This window comes from Fonsecaea erecta (assembly GCF_001651985.1).
Source record: "Fonsecaea erecta strain CBS 125763 chromosome Unknown Scaff3, whole genome shotgun sequence".
Lineage (NCBI taxonomy): Eukaryota > Fungi > Ascomycota > Eurotiomycetes > Chaetothyriales > Herpotrichiellaceae > Fonsecaea > Fonsecaea erecta.
In genome coordinates this window covers 2,287,137-2,302,412 of record NW_017387246.1, presented here as the reverse complement: position 1 = coordinate 2,302,412, position 15,276 = coordinate 2,287,137, and the positions used below count along the sequence as shown (strand labels likewise).

At 54.4% G+C, this 15,276-nt stretch overlaps 3 protein-coding genes across 3 annotated transcripts; 1 reads left to right on the top strand and 2 right to left on the bottom strand.

Annotated features, from left to right (window-relative positions):
* Window positions 1-184: 184 nt before the first annotated feature.
* On the bottom strand, window positions 185-9,361 carry AYL99_04083 (hypothetical protein; the record flags this gene model as incomplete). The annotated part of the gene is made up of 1 exon (XM_018835597.1): window positions 185-9,361. The coding sequence occupies one exon, from the start codon at window positions 9,359-9,361 to the stop codon at window positions 185-187; it is 9,177 nt and encodes a 3,058-aa protein (XP_018695247.1).
* Window positions 9,362-11,758: 2,397 nt separating this feature from the next.
* AYL99_04082 (hypothetical protein) lies at window positions 11,759-13,114 on the top strand (the record flags this gene model as incomplete). Its single annotated transcript, XM_018835596.1, has 1 exon — window positions 11,759-13,114. The coding sequence occupies one exon, from the start codon at window positions 11,759-11,761 to the stop codon at window positions 13,112-13,114; it is 1,356 nt and encodes a 451-aa protein (XP_018695246.1).
* Window positions 13,115-13,290: 176 nt separating this feature from the next.
* AYL99_04081 (carboxymethylenebutenolidase) lies at window positions 13,291-14,284 on the bottom strand (the record flags this gene model as incomplete). Its single annotated transcript, XM_018835595.1, has 2 exons — window positions 13,291-13,961; window positions 14,224-14,284. 2 exons carry the CDS (start codon window positions 14,282-14,284, stop codon window positions 13,291-13,293), a joined length of 732 nt encoding a protein of 243 aa, XP_018695245.1.
* Between the last annotated feature and the right edge of the window lie 992 nt (window positions 14,285-15,276).

The window sequence follows — 15,276 nt, the reverse complement described above, 5'->3', positions numbered from 1 at the left end:
GCGAGATATTGTAGAAGATGCCTTTAGGGAAATCGAAATCTTGGGCTGAGAAGGAAAAACCAGTCATGAAAGAAACTACCTAAAGGAAAACTAGTGGGGGTATCTGTTGCTTGGTCCCTGCGTCATTTTCCCCCTTTCCCCATAAATGCTTAGTGCCAGCATCCAGATGCTTCACTTCACTGCCCTACGAGTTCCGATGATATCGGTGCCTCTTAATCCGGTTCCTTGAAGAAAACACCGTGCTGGACGGGGACGTTGCTGACGTCGATGACGGGGTCGACTCTTCGTCAGCAGCAGCCGTAGGAGACGTGGTCGATGTCGCTACAGGACTCGGCGTCGTGGTGGGATCACTGGCGTCGGGCGTTACTGTTGGATCCGCTGCCGCCACCACCGTTGGAGACGACGTCGTTGGTGCCGTTGATGAGGACGACGACGACGGTGTAGGTGTTGGCATTTGGATGTCAGGAATTGTCGACGTCGGAGAGGGCACAGAGGTGGTGATAGGATCAGTGGTTGGGGCGTCTTCCGTTTCCACGTCATAAGCTCCTCCACTGTAGTCGGTTGAGTTGCTGGCGTAGTCCGGCCTAGTCAGGTTGGCTGGAGGTTGTCCATATGTGACGTTGGTTGGAGGTTGACCACTCCAAGTTGGAAGCCCGGTGCTATTGCTACTTCCCCCATATGTTCCATTCACGGCTGTCCAGTTACCACCACCGATTCCCATCCTGATGTTGTCAACGTCCAGAATTGGCGAAGCCGTTTGGACGCCTTCGCAGCTAAAGACCAGAGAGAACGTGCTCGCTGACGATGTTACCTGGAACTCTTTTCCGGTCATAGTCCAGGTGCTGGCGGCTGAGAGTGAACTCAGCGTCGCCAGAGTTCCCTCATCGTTCGAAACTGTCAAAGTACATCCGTCTGGAGTGACTCCAGAGGACGGAACTCGGTAGGCGAAAGAATACCAGTAGGATCCATTTGTCGCTGGAGAGGCAAGTGTCTGTGACAGTGTAGCAGTCACATCTTCGAAAGTGGGCTCAAACCGAGCGAATCCTTTACCATCATATGCCGTATCAGGGGACAGAATATCGCGTCTGCGCTTGGCAGGGGTCGACGATTCGGTGACACCTCCCCAGACAATGTCCACTTCATCCAATGACCAGCCTGTACTGGAACATTCAAACGACGGGTTTTCCAGAAGTTGCGAAGGCGGAGTGGCTCCACATGTGGATGAACTGTTGGTGGGATAAGTCGAGTTGCTACCCCATGTGTTCGAATTGGTTGAGTTCGACTGAGGTATTGTGTAGTTCAATGGAGCAGTTCCGTTGCTGGCCCAGTCCGTCCAGTTACCAGTCCCGTTGTAAGCCCAGGCCGAGGTCGTCATAGGTAACACCGAGGACGAAGTTGTTGTTACGGCCACTGGCGTTGATGTTGTCGTCAGCACCAGGGAGGTGCTGGTCGTAGCGGGAAGGCTAAATGGCCACGTCTCATTGGCCCCTGTAGAATTGTACCAGTCCGTCCAGTTGCCGGTTCCGTTGTACGCCAATGTTGGTGAAGCCCAGGCAGCGGTGCTTGTCATAGAACTGGTGGTCGACAAAGGATCGGTCAAGTTCAGGGGCCAGCTACCATTGACTGGCAGAGTCCAGTTTCCAGTGCTGTTCGTGCCATTGAGCCAGTCAAGCCACTGTGTCTCGTTGTAAGCGGGAGCAGTCATTGTCGGCCACGCCGCAGAGGATACGGTCGTCGTCGATGTGTAGCTGGTAGCCGTCGGCGACACATAGAGGATTGACGTTGTCATAGTCGAGAGATATACGCTCGACGACGTGGTCAAACTTCTTCCATCAGTCACGTTCCAAGGAATAGTGCCATTCCAATCGGTCCAGTTTGTGCCCGCATACGATCCATTGTAGGCTGGGATTGTTGGGATGCCTGCAACAGAGGTTGTGGTGGACGAGGACGTGGTGACGGCCGAACTGAAATTCCAAGGGATCGTTCCGTTCCAGTCTGTCCAATTTGTAGATGGGTAAGATCCGTTGAAGGCTGGAATCGTTGGATAGCTGGCTTGCGAGCTTGTCGTTAACGATGAGGAAGTGGTACTGGTCACGGCAGCAGCGACAGACAGAACAGAGAGTGTTGAAGTCGTGCTCAAGGACGAAGTGATATTCCACGGGATGGTGCCATTCCAATCAGTCCAGTTCGTCGCAGGATACGATCCATTGTATGCGGCGGTCGGGTAGGCAGCAACCGAACTGGTGGTGGAAGTGGACGAAGTTACATACGTCACGTTCCAAGGGATTGTTCCGTTCCAGTCCGTCCAATTTTGCGAAGGATATGAGCCGTTATAGGCTGGTATGGTTGGATATCCCGCAATGGAAGTAGTGGTGGACGAAGTAGTCGATGACGTAGTCGGTGTCAGCGCCGTAGCGGCGACTGAAAGAACGGAGGACGTGCTCAATGAAGTCGTAGTTGACACGGAAGTTGTGAGGTTCCACGGAATCGTGCCGTTCCAGTCTGTCCAATTGGTTGAAGGATACGAACCGTTGTACGCTGGCATGGTCGGATATCCGGCTGCCGATGTGGTTGCAGACGACGTAGTTGTCACGGGGACTGTGATATTCCATGGAATTGTACCGTTCCAATCTGTCCAGTTGGTCGAGGGATATGACCCGTTATACGCCGGGATAGTTGGGTAACCTATCGCCGAGCTGGTGGTGGAAGTCGAAGTGGGTGTCAGGGCGGTGGCGGCAACAGACAACACGGAGGACGTGCTCAGTGAAGAAGTAGTCGTTTGTGGATCGACATATCGCGAGGACGAGCTGTATGTTATGTTGGACAGCCAATCTGACCAGTTGCCGGTTCCATTATAGGCAGGAATTGTCGGATAGCCTGCTTGCGAGCTAGATGTCGTGGATACAGCTCCAGCGCTTGTCGATGTTGTCCAATCCAGCCACACCGAGTTCGAGTCGTTGTAATTCGACCAGTTACCAGATACGTTGTGCGACGGTATGCTGGGATAGCCAGACGTCGAGAAAGTGGTAGTGGATGAAGTAGATCTGGTAGCCGCATCAACCGGGAGTTCTGAAACTGTCGTAGTCATGGTGATGGGAGAAGACGTCGTCGTGCCAGCATAGCCAAATGAAGTCGACGTGAGATTCCAATCGAGCCACTCTGACTCTGTCCAATTTCCTGTGCCATTATATGATACGGTGGGATAAGCCCTGGCCGAGCTCGTGGTGGTTACCACGGAAGTTGACGTTGTTGATGTCAGGTTCCAATCAAGCCAAGCTGACTCTGTCCAGTTTCCTGTGCCGTTGTATGAACCAGTTGGATACGCTCTGATGGAGCTCGTAGTGGTCGAGATAGAAGACGACGTAGTTAGACCGTCAACGTACAGTGTACTTGTTCTCGTGACTGTCAAGTTCCAGTCCAGCCACGCGCTCTCGTTATAACCTGTCCAATTGCCGGCTGTGGGATATGCGAACACGGAGCTTGTTGTGGTTGTAGTTAAAGAGGAGGCCAGGCTTGTAGTTAGCGCATCAACAGGCAACGCCGAACTGCTCGTTGTTGCAGAAGTCGTCGATGTCCAATCTAACCAGATGGAGTTGGAGTCATTGTAACCCGGATAGCCAGGGTAGCCGAACGCAGAGTTAGTCGTGGCAGTAGAAGCAGCTCCAACCGGCAACGCAGAACTACTCGTGGTAGTAGAGGTCAACGCGGTGAGATTCCAATCCAGCCAGATAGAGTTTGAATCATTATAGCCTGGGTTGCCAAAGACAGAGCTGGTAGTAGTAGGAGACAAAGACGAGGTCGAAGTCGTGGCAGCTCCCACAGGTAATGCCGAACTGCTCGTTGTTGCGGAACTCGTCGAGGTCCAGTCCAGCCAAACAGAGTTCGAGTCGTTGTAGCCTGGGTAGCCCGGGTATCCGAAGACAGAGCTGGTCGTTGTTGTGGCTGTAGATACTGCTCCCACAGGTAACGCAGAAGTGCTCGTTGTTACGGAAGTCGTCGAAGTCCAGTCCAGCCAAACAGAGTTCGAGTCGTTGTAGCCTGGGTAGCCCGGGTATCCGAAGACAGAGCTGGTCGTTGTTGTGGCTGTAGATACTGCTCCCACAGGTAACGCAGAAGTGCTCGTTACTGCAGAAGTCGTTGACGTCAGATTCCAGTCTAACCAAATAGAATTCGAGTCATTGTAGCCTGGGTATCCGAAAGAGGAGCTCGTTGTAGTTGCGCTCGTCGATGTAGCTTTTGAGGTTATATTCCAATCTTCCCAGGTACCATTCATGGATCCATTGTAGGATGGATAGCCTGAATATGCACCAACGGAGGTGGTTGAAGATATGGAACTTGTGGTAGTTAGAGCATCAACTGGGAGAAGGGAAGAGCTTGTCGGCTTGACGGATGTCGTTGTTGGACTCCAATCCTCCCACACAACGGTTCCGGTATGGGAAGGATAGCCTGGATACGAGGGAGCAGAGCTTGTTGTCAATATAGAGGTTGTCGTGGTTGAATAAGTGGTAGTCAATGCGTCAACTGGCAATTTGGTTGATGTTGACGTTGCTGAAGTCAGATTCAACCACTCGGCCCAGTCTTCCCACGTTCCATTCCCATTGTACGTCCCGTTGTAAGGACTCGATGGATAGGCAAATGCTGACGTCGTGGTAGAGACGCTAGCTGTTGACGACGTCGAAGTTGTTCTGGTCCAGTCTTCCCAGGCACTGCCGTTTTCGGACGGCCAAGCGGAATATCCTGCTGGGAAAGTAGTTGTGGAGGTAGCTGTGCTTAGGAAGGTAGTTGTGGCATCGGCAACAGTGAGAGCACTGGAGGTCGACGTCGATGTCCTGGTCCAATCTTCCCAGGCACTCCCGTTCTCACTTGGCCAAGTAGAATAACCAGGTCTGGAACTTGTTGTGCTAACAGATGAGGTTGTAGTGATGCCAGCAACAGGAAGAACGCTCGATGTCAACGATGAAGTTCTGGTCCAATCTTCCCAGGCACTACCGTTCTCGGAAGGCCATGCCGAGTAGCTTGCTCTTGAGCTCGCTTGAGACGTTGTTGTAAATATAGGGGAAGAGGTTGTAGCATCGGCAACAGAAAGAACGGTCGAACTAGACGAAGTTGTCTTGGTCCAATCTTCCCACATGCTTCCATTTTCAGCCAGCCAGCTGGAGTACATTACCTTAGAGCTGGTTGTAGACAGTGATGAAGTTGTAGCATCCGCAACGGAAAGAAGAGTGGACGTGGACGAAAGTGTTTTTGTCCAGTCTTCCCACATGCTGCCATTTTCAAACGGCCAAGTGGAATACGCTACCGTCGAGCTTGTTGTGGGGAGTGACGAAGTTGTGGCATCAGCAATAGAGAGCGCAGTCGACGTAGTTGATGTCTTCGTCCAGTCTTCCCATATACTACCATTCTCAGCTGGCCAACTAGAGTATATTGGCCTGGAGCTCGTTGTAGAAAGCGTTGAAGTTGTAGCATCGGCAACAGAGAGGGCAGTCGACGTAGTTGATGTCTTCGTCCAGTCTTCCCATATACTACCATTCTCAGCTGGCCAACTAGAGTATATTGGCCTGGAGCTCGTCGTGGGAAGCGTTGAAGTTGTAGCGTCGGCAACAGGAAGGATGGTCGACGTAGATGTAGACGTAGACGTCTTGGTCCAATCTTCCCAGGCACTGCCATTCTCAGCCGGCCAGCTGGAGTAAAACGCTCTTGAGCTTGTGTGAGAAGAGGTTGTGGCGTCGGCAATAGGCAGGAGAGTGGATGTGGACGACGTTGCAGTCGATGTGTACGAAGTTGTCCGACTCCAATCTTCCCACGCACTGCCGTTCTCCGCAGGCCAGGTAGCGCCAGAAGGCCTGCCCTCCCTTGAAGAGGTAGTAGAGATCGTGGATGTCGTCGTCACTGCAGCGACATGCAAAGAACTGGAAGTGGACGACGATGTAGTCCAGTCTAACCAGATCTGTCCTGTTCCATTCTCTGAGGGCCAAGCAAAGCTGCTTGGCCGCGAGAACGCGGGCGTCGTCGTTGGGAGGGTCGAGGTTGTTGTTGCAGCGTCAACAAACAAGGAGCTCGAAGTTGAAGATGTAGTCCAATCTAACCAGATCTTTTCCGTTCCGTTCTCCGACGGCCAAGCGAAGCTGTTCGGCCTCGAAAACGCGGAGGTGGTTGTCGGCAGGGCGGAAGTGGTTGTTACAGCATCAACAGACAGTGAACTGGAAGTTGATGTGGTCCAGTCTAGCCAGATCTTATCTGTCCCGTTCTCCGGGGGCCATGCAAAGCTGCTCGGCCGCGAGAATGCGGAAGTCGTCGTTGGAAGGCTCGAGGTTGTTGTCACAGCATCAACGGGCAGAGAGCTAGACGTCGAAGTCGTAGTCCAGTCTAACCAGATTTTCTCTGTTCCATTCTCCGAGGGCCAAGTAAAGCTACTTGGTTTCTGGTAGCCTGTGGAAGTGGTTGTGGGAGGGATCGAGGTGGTTGTCGCAGCATCAACGAACAGAGAACTTGAAGTCGACGATGATGTAGTCCAATCTAACCAGATCTTATCTGTCCCGTTCTCCGATGGCCAGGTAAAGCTGCTCGGCTTCGGGTAGCCTGTGGAAGTGGTCGTGAGAGGGATCGAGGTGGTCGTCGCAGCATCAACGAACAAAGAGCTTGAAGTCGACGACGATGTAGTCCAATCTAGCCAGATCTTCTCTGTCCCGTTCTCCGAAGGCCAGGCGAAGCTGCTCGGTCTTGACGTTGTGGATGTAGTTAAAAGAGAAGAGGTTGTAGTAACCCCGTCAACGATGAGAGAGCTCGTAGTAGACGATGAAGTGGTCCAATCTAGCCATATTTCCTCCGTTCCGCTATGTGAAGGCCAAGTGGGATGTGAGAAGCTCGGTTGCTCCGCCGTCGAAGTTGTGGTAAAAGCATCAACCAGCAGAGAGCTAGATGTAGGAGGAGAACCCGGACGTGTTGGCGGCGGCCTCCCTCCAGGGCGCGTCGGTCGAGAAATAGGCGGTCTACCAGGGCCCCCAGGGGAGGCAGATGTAGTTTTCGTCGTTGCAGCCGCGAGCGGCTTCGATGAGGTGGTCGTGGTGGTCGTGGTTGTCGAGACGACCGGAGAACTCTCTCCCACGGGCGATCCCCAATCGGCCCAATCACCAGATCCATCGCTCCCTCTATCGGGTGATGTCTGTGGCCGTCCGACTGGGGGGCGAGTTGGTTGACCCGGACGCCCTGGCCTGCCACCAGGAACAGAACTTGTCTTGGTAGTCGCAGCAGGTGCAGCAGGAGTGGTTGATTTTGTGGTAGAAGTGGGTGTCTCTTCCTCAGTTGTCGCGCTCCAGGTGGTCTGTGGACGGCCCACTGGAGGTCGGGTTGGCTGACCTGGCCGTCCTGGCCGTCCTGGCTGTCCCGGTCGGCCATCAGGAACAGAACTAGTCTTGGTGGTGGCCGCAGCAGCAGGCTCGTTCGTCGTGGTAGGTGATCTCTCCTGGGTTGTTGATGTTTGAGTAGCATCCCAGTCGAGCCACTGACTTTCAGAATACGACTCAGTGCTTGCTGGAGCAACTGTGTTTTCTGACGAAGTTTTGGGCGTCGGGTGTGGAGGTCCTCTTCCAGGTCTCGTTGGATCAACTGAAGGGCGTGTCTGGACGGATTGTGTGTTCGTCGGTTTTGCACTTGTCGACCCGGCGACGGTCTGTAGAGTAGGGGTGCCAGTGGACTCAGAAATGCTTAGGATAGGGCTCTTTGAACTTGTCCAGTCATGCCACTCCTGATGAGAGGCAGCAGTTGACCTGGGCGGAAGGAAATGTGAGGTGCTTGCAGACGTGGGAGTGGAGGTTCTGGTAGGGTCAACACCAACTGCGCCAGGCGTCGAGCTGCTACCGGTTCCTTGAGAGGTAGCATCTACGGGTAAGGAAGCTGTGCCAGCTGAGTTACTGGTAGTACTCCAGGTATCCCAGTTGCCCCATTCGGATGAGCCTGGATTCGGCACGGCGTTCGAAGTAGAAACAGCTGGAACTCCGGACCCGTTGTCGGTGCTTCCAGGATGATCTTTAACGGGACTCGCGGCCGAGGTGCTCGGACGACCACCCCGGGGGGCGCCGTTCGATGTGTTTCCCGTGGGCCGCCCAGGTCCGGAATTAGTCAGCTTGGTGCTGGTCGCATCAACAGGGTCTGAATGTCCTAGGTCACCGTCGGAAACAGTAGTCCCAGAACCACTCGGGCCGGCTGGAGAGGTCGAAGGTCCGACTGTGGTTGCATCAACCGAGCCTGGTTTTCCTGAATTGTGGCCAGGCTTGCCCGTGGGTTTGCCGGAACCAGGCTGCAATGGTGTTGTGTGGGAAGAATCCGTGGTCCCTGTGCCATCTCCAGGCTGCGAGTGCTTACCAGTTGGAGCGCCCGGTGTCGAATGAGACTGTGAGCGTCCAGTTTGTCCGGGGCCACTACCTGCCGCTTTTACCGAAGTCTGGGAAGGTCCTGCAGAAGATGCGCCCTTGGAACTGGTTGAGGAGCTGCTGGCACTATTCCCACTGCCGCCTGCATTCGGGCTACTTCCATGCCAAGGATGGTTGTCCTCCCAAGACCCTGCTGTGCCACTGCCGCTGACAGCTGTCGCGGTTGGGGAGGCGCTGGATGCGCCGTTGGATTGCCCCTCACCACGTTTTTCTCCGGCCGAACCGCAGGTGAAGCTGTGAGAGATGGTAAAGTTTGTGTTCCCATCTGAACTTCCGGTTTCCGTTGCCCATTCTGGTCCAAAGGGCTGAGTGTACAGGTCGCAATATTGGCCCTGGCTCACCCCGTTCTTCGAGAGAACGTAGGTGTTGAAGAATTTGCAACCGACCGCGCTGCACTCCTCGGCGCAATTCGAAGTGTCGAATGGTCCGTAGAAGATCTTTGAGCCGATGAACACTCCAGGAGCTGGTGGTGGATGAATTGCCGCGCCTGCCATGAACACCGGAGCATCGAATCCTTTGGGGGTTGTGAGAGTGCTGTTAGTGTAGCCATTGCAACCAGCGATTACGGCATTCGCGCTACTTAAACCACTGGCAGTAATCGCTCCCGCCCAGAAAGAACACTTGATTGCTGGGGCCGGACCGCCAACTTCCTTCTCAAAGTAGATTTCGAACGAGGAACATTCGTCAATGCTATCGCAGATCGCCGCGCATATGTCGCTGTCGTACTCATCAATTGTCGTATGTCCAATAAACCCATCTCCTGAAACCCATGCTTGTCCATTGTTGAAAGCTTGATAATAACCGGCCGGGGTTGCAGCAGACGTCGCAGCATCCGCAAAGAATTTGTTGGTTGCCCACTCAACGGCGATTGGATCGGTACAAGAGCAGGTCGGTTCGACATCGCGTTCCAACAGATTCTTCCTCCATGGCATGAAACCCTCCCATTTTCCCAATGAACCCAAAGCCACATTAGAAAACAAAAGAAAAGAAAAGAATGGCAGCATGTTGCATTGAGCAACAGCTCAAAAAAAGAGCGACGGGTGTGAATGAATGGACGCGTGCCAATCGACAACGCAACGATGGTTTACCAAAAAGAACAAGGAAGCAAGAGGAGAGAGGTGCAGGCTGAGGAGTAGATGGCCCCCAGAGCGTTGGGCGTACCTCCGCAGGCTTCGCAGGCTAGACCAGCGCTCGAACGCAGCGCATCTTGGACTACACCGTCCTGGGAAGCTCTGCAAATCCTGGGTCAGGGTCATGGTCGAATCATCTCAAGGCCCACCAGGTGTCTACCCTGGTCTACCCTGTTGAGGATCAGCGCCACATGGCTGGAAGACGCACGAGGCTGTTTTTAGTGGGGCCTCTACACGCCAGTGACATCGATGACTGCTGACATTGGGTATAGCCGCCATGCTGTGTTTGGCAGCTCAAGGAGGACACACTTTGGAGAACCCCGGCCACCGTTCCCAAAGGGAGGTAGAGTTCTGAGACCGCTGCAACAGTCGCGCCATGGCTATGGGGTCTCTTAGCAGAAATTTCGTGATCAAGCCACAAAATCAGCTTTGTCTTGTTCCATGTTTGGTGTCACAGGAGTGGGAGGATGTTGAAAAAAGGAGAAGGGATATGCCGAAACTGGTTTAGTGTGGCGCAACTATTCAAAGCTTGGCGCTCCCGTGGCTTGCATCCCGAGATTGTCGCCTCGTGTTCCTGGAACCTCGACGTTGCCGTTTGCCGTCTGCCATATGGTGTTCTCCATAGTCTTCTCAGCCTCCTGACTCACTTCGGCATAGCTTTCCGCCCAGTTTCGATGCTGAGAGTTCTTGGAAGTTGGGCTGCGCCGTATTCGAGATCAGCTGCGCCAGCCACAAAAGCTGTTCGGCGATCTGCTTGGGCGATTCGAGAAGAATTTTGATTTTGGTCAGTTGGAATTGAAGTCTTCTACGGAGAAACAGCCAGAGAGGTAGGTGGTGACTACGCAGGAGGACTTGCTGCGCCTGCTCCATACATAGGTCCGTGCCACATAAAACAGCATGACACCCTTCTTGACGTGGGAGGTGATGCCATGGCCTTTCAACCGGACATTCTCGTATTGCTGAGTCTAGTATGTAAACGAGATTGGGGTATTTGCACCTTTCAAGTGCTTGGCAGCATGGGTAGCAGGATCCGAGACAGCTTGCCATGATAGAAAGAGTGCTATGGGCTTTTCCAGCAGGGGCTGAGGTTGACATTGGCATAAGTCATGGCGCGTCCTCAACTTCTTGATCTGGGTTAATATATGCAAACAAACACGATGGAGAACCGATCGCGTCGCGAAGCCACTCAGCCTCTACGGAATGGCAACGTGCATTGTGTGGGATCGAACATGCAGTTGCACGCCGCATCTCGCTACTGCATCTGCTCAGACAGCCGGAGATCCGGCTCCTTCCTCCTGTGTCTCCCACGTCGATGGTCTTCGCATCGTCGGCGCGTTATCTCTGGAGCGAGCATGCCGCCGAAATTGAAGAAACCAGGGCTCCTGTGTGAGAGTCGATGTACCGAGTACACAGGGTACCTCGTACAAGATACGGGAATTCAAACCCGCAGTACAGCCACAAGACACTCTCAGCTCAGAGTGGAGGCTCTTCACCTGCTGGCACCTGGATTGACTTATATCCGGCTTCCTTGCTCGACGACCATTAGCAGCGAGTCGTTGTCCCGTGAAAGGGCATGCTGAGGCTCTTCTCCTTTGGCTCAGCTTTGTACCCGATAGCGCGATGGGAGTGAGTATTCCGACCGGGCTCAAGACATTTCGAACCGACTGGGATACGGAAATCGACACCCCCTAAAGATAGAACAACATCTCCAGCGGCGGGTAAGGTCGAGATGGATCGAGCGGCATCCAAAGATCAGCAGCAAGCAACCGAGATGGCTGACCGTTGGAAATGGCCTAGACCAGGGGTGTCACCAGTATCCTCCCTACAAGTGATAGTAGTAGCTACCTCGGTGCATGCCGTGACCGCGGAAGCAAACTACTCTTTTGGCCTCTATGCTTCATATCACAACGGCTACGGTGAACTTCAGCGCCTTCTGCTGAAGTCTTGGCGCCATCCGGCCACCAAGAGATTCCATGTGATGTGAACCGAGGATGCAGTATCCGAGGATAACGAGGTCTCTAGCATCAGCCTCGCCTTACTCCGCATCGACAAGCCGACAACACGCCACGCGTGAAGACGAAGCTTTGAAACATTAAAATAAAAATGGTCTGAAGGTAGGATCTCCTTGACAAGGTCCAATCCCCCCAGCTTTCTCCCAGCCCTTTACCCACCCGTCTCCCAACCCAGCCAGCAGACACGATGAATTTCGAGCTCCCCGCCGACCTTCAAAACTACATCGCGCGTGTCGATGCATTCATCGAGGACAAGATCCTCCCACTCCAGCACAAGGACGACAACAACCGCTTCTTTGACCACCGTCGTGAATCGTCGCGAACGCAATGGGACAACCTGGGCCTGCCCACTCATGAGTGGGAGGCCCTGCTGAAGCAAGCACGCAAACTGTCCGATGAGGCGGGTTTCTACCGATTCGGGTTTCCCAAGGAATTTGGCGGCGCCGGCAGTGAGCACCAGAACCTGTACATGTGTGCCATCCGGTATCATCTGGCGTCCCACCCGGTCTATGGCGGCGGCGTGAGCCTGGCCAACGACCTGCAGAACGAGCACAGTGTCGTCGGCAATAACCCGTTCATCATCATGATGCACCACTACGGCACCAAGGAGCAGCAGAACAAGTATATTCCGGCCAGCATCAAGGGCGAGTTCAGGTCCACATTTGGCCTGACCGAGATCTATCACGGCTCCGACGCTACCCACATGGACACCACGGCCAAGTCCATCACGCTGCCCAACGGCGAGCCCGGCTACGAGATCAACGGCAACAAGAAGTGGCAGACTGGCATGCACGCCGCCACGCACTGCCTGGTCTTTGCACGGACCTCGGGCCAGAACGGATCCCCCAAGGGCATCACCGCCTTCATCGTCCCCCGAGAGACGCCCGGCGTGAAGGTGGCCTCGTACGAGTGGACGCTCAACATGCCGACCGACCACGCCACCGTGCTCTTCGACAAAGTCCAGGTCCCCGCCACGGCCATCCTGGGACCGGTGGACAACGGGCTGGCCATCGCCCAGACATTTACCCACGAAAATCGCATTCGTCAGGCGGCCTCCAGCTGCGGTGCGGCCCGGTACTGCATCGACCGCAGCGTCGAGTACGCGAAGAAGCGGACCGTGTTTGGGAAGCCGCTCTCGGGCAACCAAGCCATCCAGTGGCCGCTCGTGGAGCTCTCGACCCAGGCGGAGATGCTGCGACTCCTGATCCTCCGCACCGCGGTGGAGATGGACCAGGTCACGGCGGCGTGCAAGGCCAACGGCAGCGCGCCGTGGATCGCCATCGAGAAGCAGCTCGGCCACAAGATCGGCATGTGCAACTACTACGCCAACCGGCTGTGCTGCGAGTCCGCCGACCGGGCGATCCAGATCCACGGCGGCGTGGGCTACTCGCGACATTACCCCTTTGAGCACATCTGGCGACACTTCCGGAGATACCGGATCACCGAGGGCAGCGAGGAGGTGCAGATCCGCAAGGTCGCCGCGTATCTGTTTGGCTACAAGACAACGGGGACGGAGGACAAGAAACCCGAGGCAAAACTGTGAATTGGCTGGCTTCAACCGTGCTGGTATATAGGGAAAGGGATGCAATTGTCATTCTTTTTTGGTGAACCCCATCTAAGCTCTTGCCTCTCTATATTGTCGTGCTTTGATGCTCTCTCTTTCTCTTTCTCTCTCTCTCTCTCTCTCTCTCTCTCTCTCTATGTGTGTGTGTGTGTGTATCAGCACACGTCTTCAATGACCAGCTTCTCGCCGCTCGGCTCGCCCAGGTCGATCTTGAGCTTTCGGCCAAACAGCTCGAGCAGCATCTCAAAGCAGACTTTCGTGATAGCCGGGTCGTAACGGCCTTTGCTCAACTCGTCGCGCACAAAGGCGTGCTGTGCGCCACACACCTCGTAGAAGGAGAACTCGACGCCTTTCTCGTGGAGGGTCTTGCGGATCAAGTCCCGGCCCTCGGGCGGGACGTGGTTGTCGCTCTTGCCAAAGATCATGACCAGTTCGCCCTTGATGTCGCCCGCCCGCTTCAGGGAGTCGTCGTTCTTCCCTTCCCCGAGGCTGTGGCTGTGGATGTCGGTGGCGAAGAAACACAGCGCGGCCTTGACCCGCGGGTCCAAGGCACAGCGGTACGCCAGGTGTCCGCCGAGACACATGCCCGTGGCGCCGACCTTGCCGTTGCACGTCTTGAGCCCCAGCAACAGCGACACAGCCAGCTGCGCGTCCTCGTCGTACGCGGCCACCTTCTTGGTGATTTTCCACTCGTTCCCCGCGTCGGTGCCGGGCCCGTCGTAGGCCAGCGGCTCGGGACCGGTGAATTCGTGGTAGGACGAGGGGGCGGCGACGATGTAGCCTTGGCCGGCGATCTGGCGGGCAAAGCGGGCGACGGGGCCGGTTACTGCGAGTCAAGGAGAGTTTTTCAGTTTGCCGGGGTTTTCTCTTTTCATGGATCCCGGTCTGCATCCATTGGAGACGGAGGTATTATTTATTACCTTGGTAGATTTCCGAAAACACCACCACCCCGGGAAACTTGGCGGCTGGGTAGCCATGGATGATTGGATGGAAGATAAAGATTCCTTTTTATTGGAGATTTGATTGCTCAGCCTGTATTCACACTTCCGACCTTTTCACGTTGGCGGAGAGGGGGGAAGATGCCGTACGCATTGAACCCTCGCCCGCGGCCTTGGTCGGCACATCCTTGTATGATTCTTCGATGAGCATTGTTGCTGGGATGTCTTTCTTCCACGAGTTTCTTTGTGGGGGTTAATCGATGAGGAGACAGCACAGGAATCAGCGAGGTTGAATGAGAAAAAAATTGATTGATTGAGATCCGTAGAAGAGGGGTTGACTGCCTGTATATATACACATGTAGACAATTGAAAGGTGGGGATTGAATTGAGGTGGCGTGAGGTCAAAAGTGCAAAGAAAATCCACTATTATCCAGCATATTCTCCATCATCCATTCTCCATTCTCCAACATCCATTGAACCATCACATGGACTGTACTCGGTATTATTATTATTATTATTATTAGTATTACTATTCTTATTATCTCAGCCACTTGTCCTCTCTGTCAGTGGAGCGTGACAAAGCAGCAGATATGGCTAATGCCGTCCATCAGGATGAGTTGAGACCAACCCCTTTTTCTGGCCAGACAAAGCCACTGATCTTTGATATGAGCTCGCCAATATCCCCTGCTCCTTATTTCATCGTTGGTAAAGGCTCCCAGTAGGCCCCCAAATGTCCTATTCTTCGCTTGATTCGAACTCCATGTCGTCGGGGCCAGCAACTTCCTCCATGAGATAGGCACAGACACCATTCTTGAGCCGAATTGAAAGCGGAGGCATCACTAGGCACCAGCCTGCGCCAACTGTCCTCAAGATCCGGATGCCCCGACGCTCTACAGCTCATAGGACAGCTGAGTGTCTTCAGCCTGAGGCTGTCTCAACTTCTCATATTCCTGCAACGGGTCGATGCCGCTCGGAGGTGGTCCATGTCTTCGTATTCCATCCAGATGCCATATCAGCAACAGGACCTGCCCTGCGCCGTACCGTCCTCCAAGCCCAAACTCACGGATCCAGATACCAAGTATGCCACCGATCATAGCCGCGAGGATATCGAATGGATCTCCCTCTCAAGCCTCAGGTTTGGTCAGTTCCCTTTAAACGCATCGCTGCGGCGTGCTGCAAAGTTGGTAACGCGGTCCACACGCA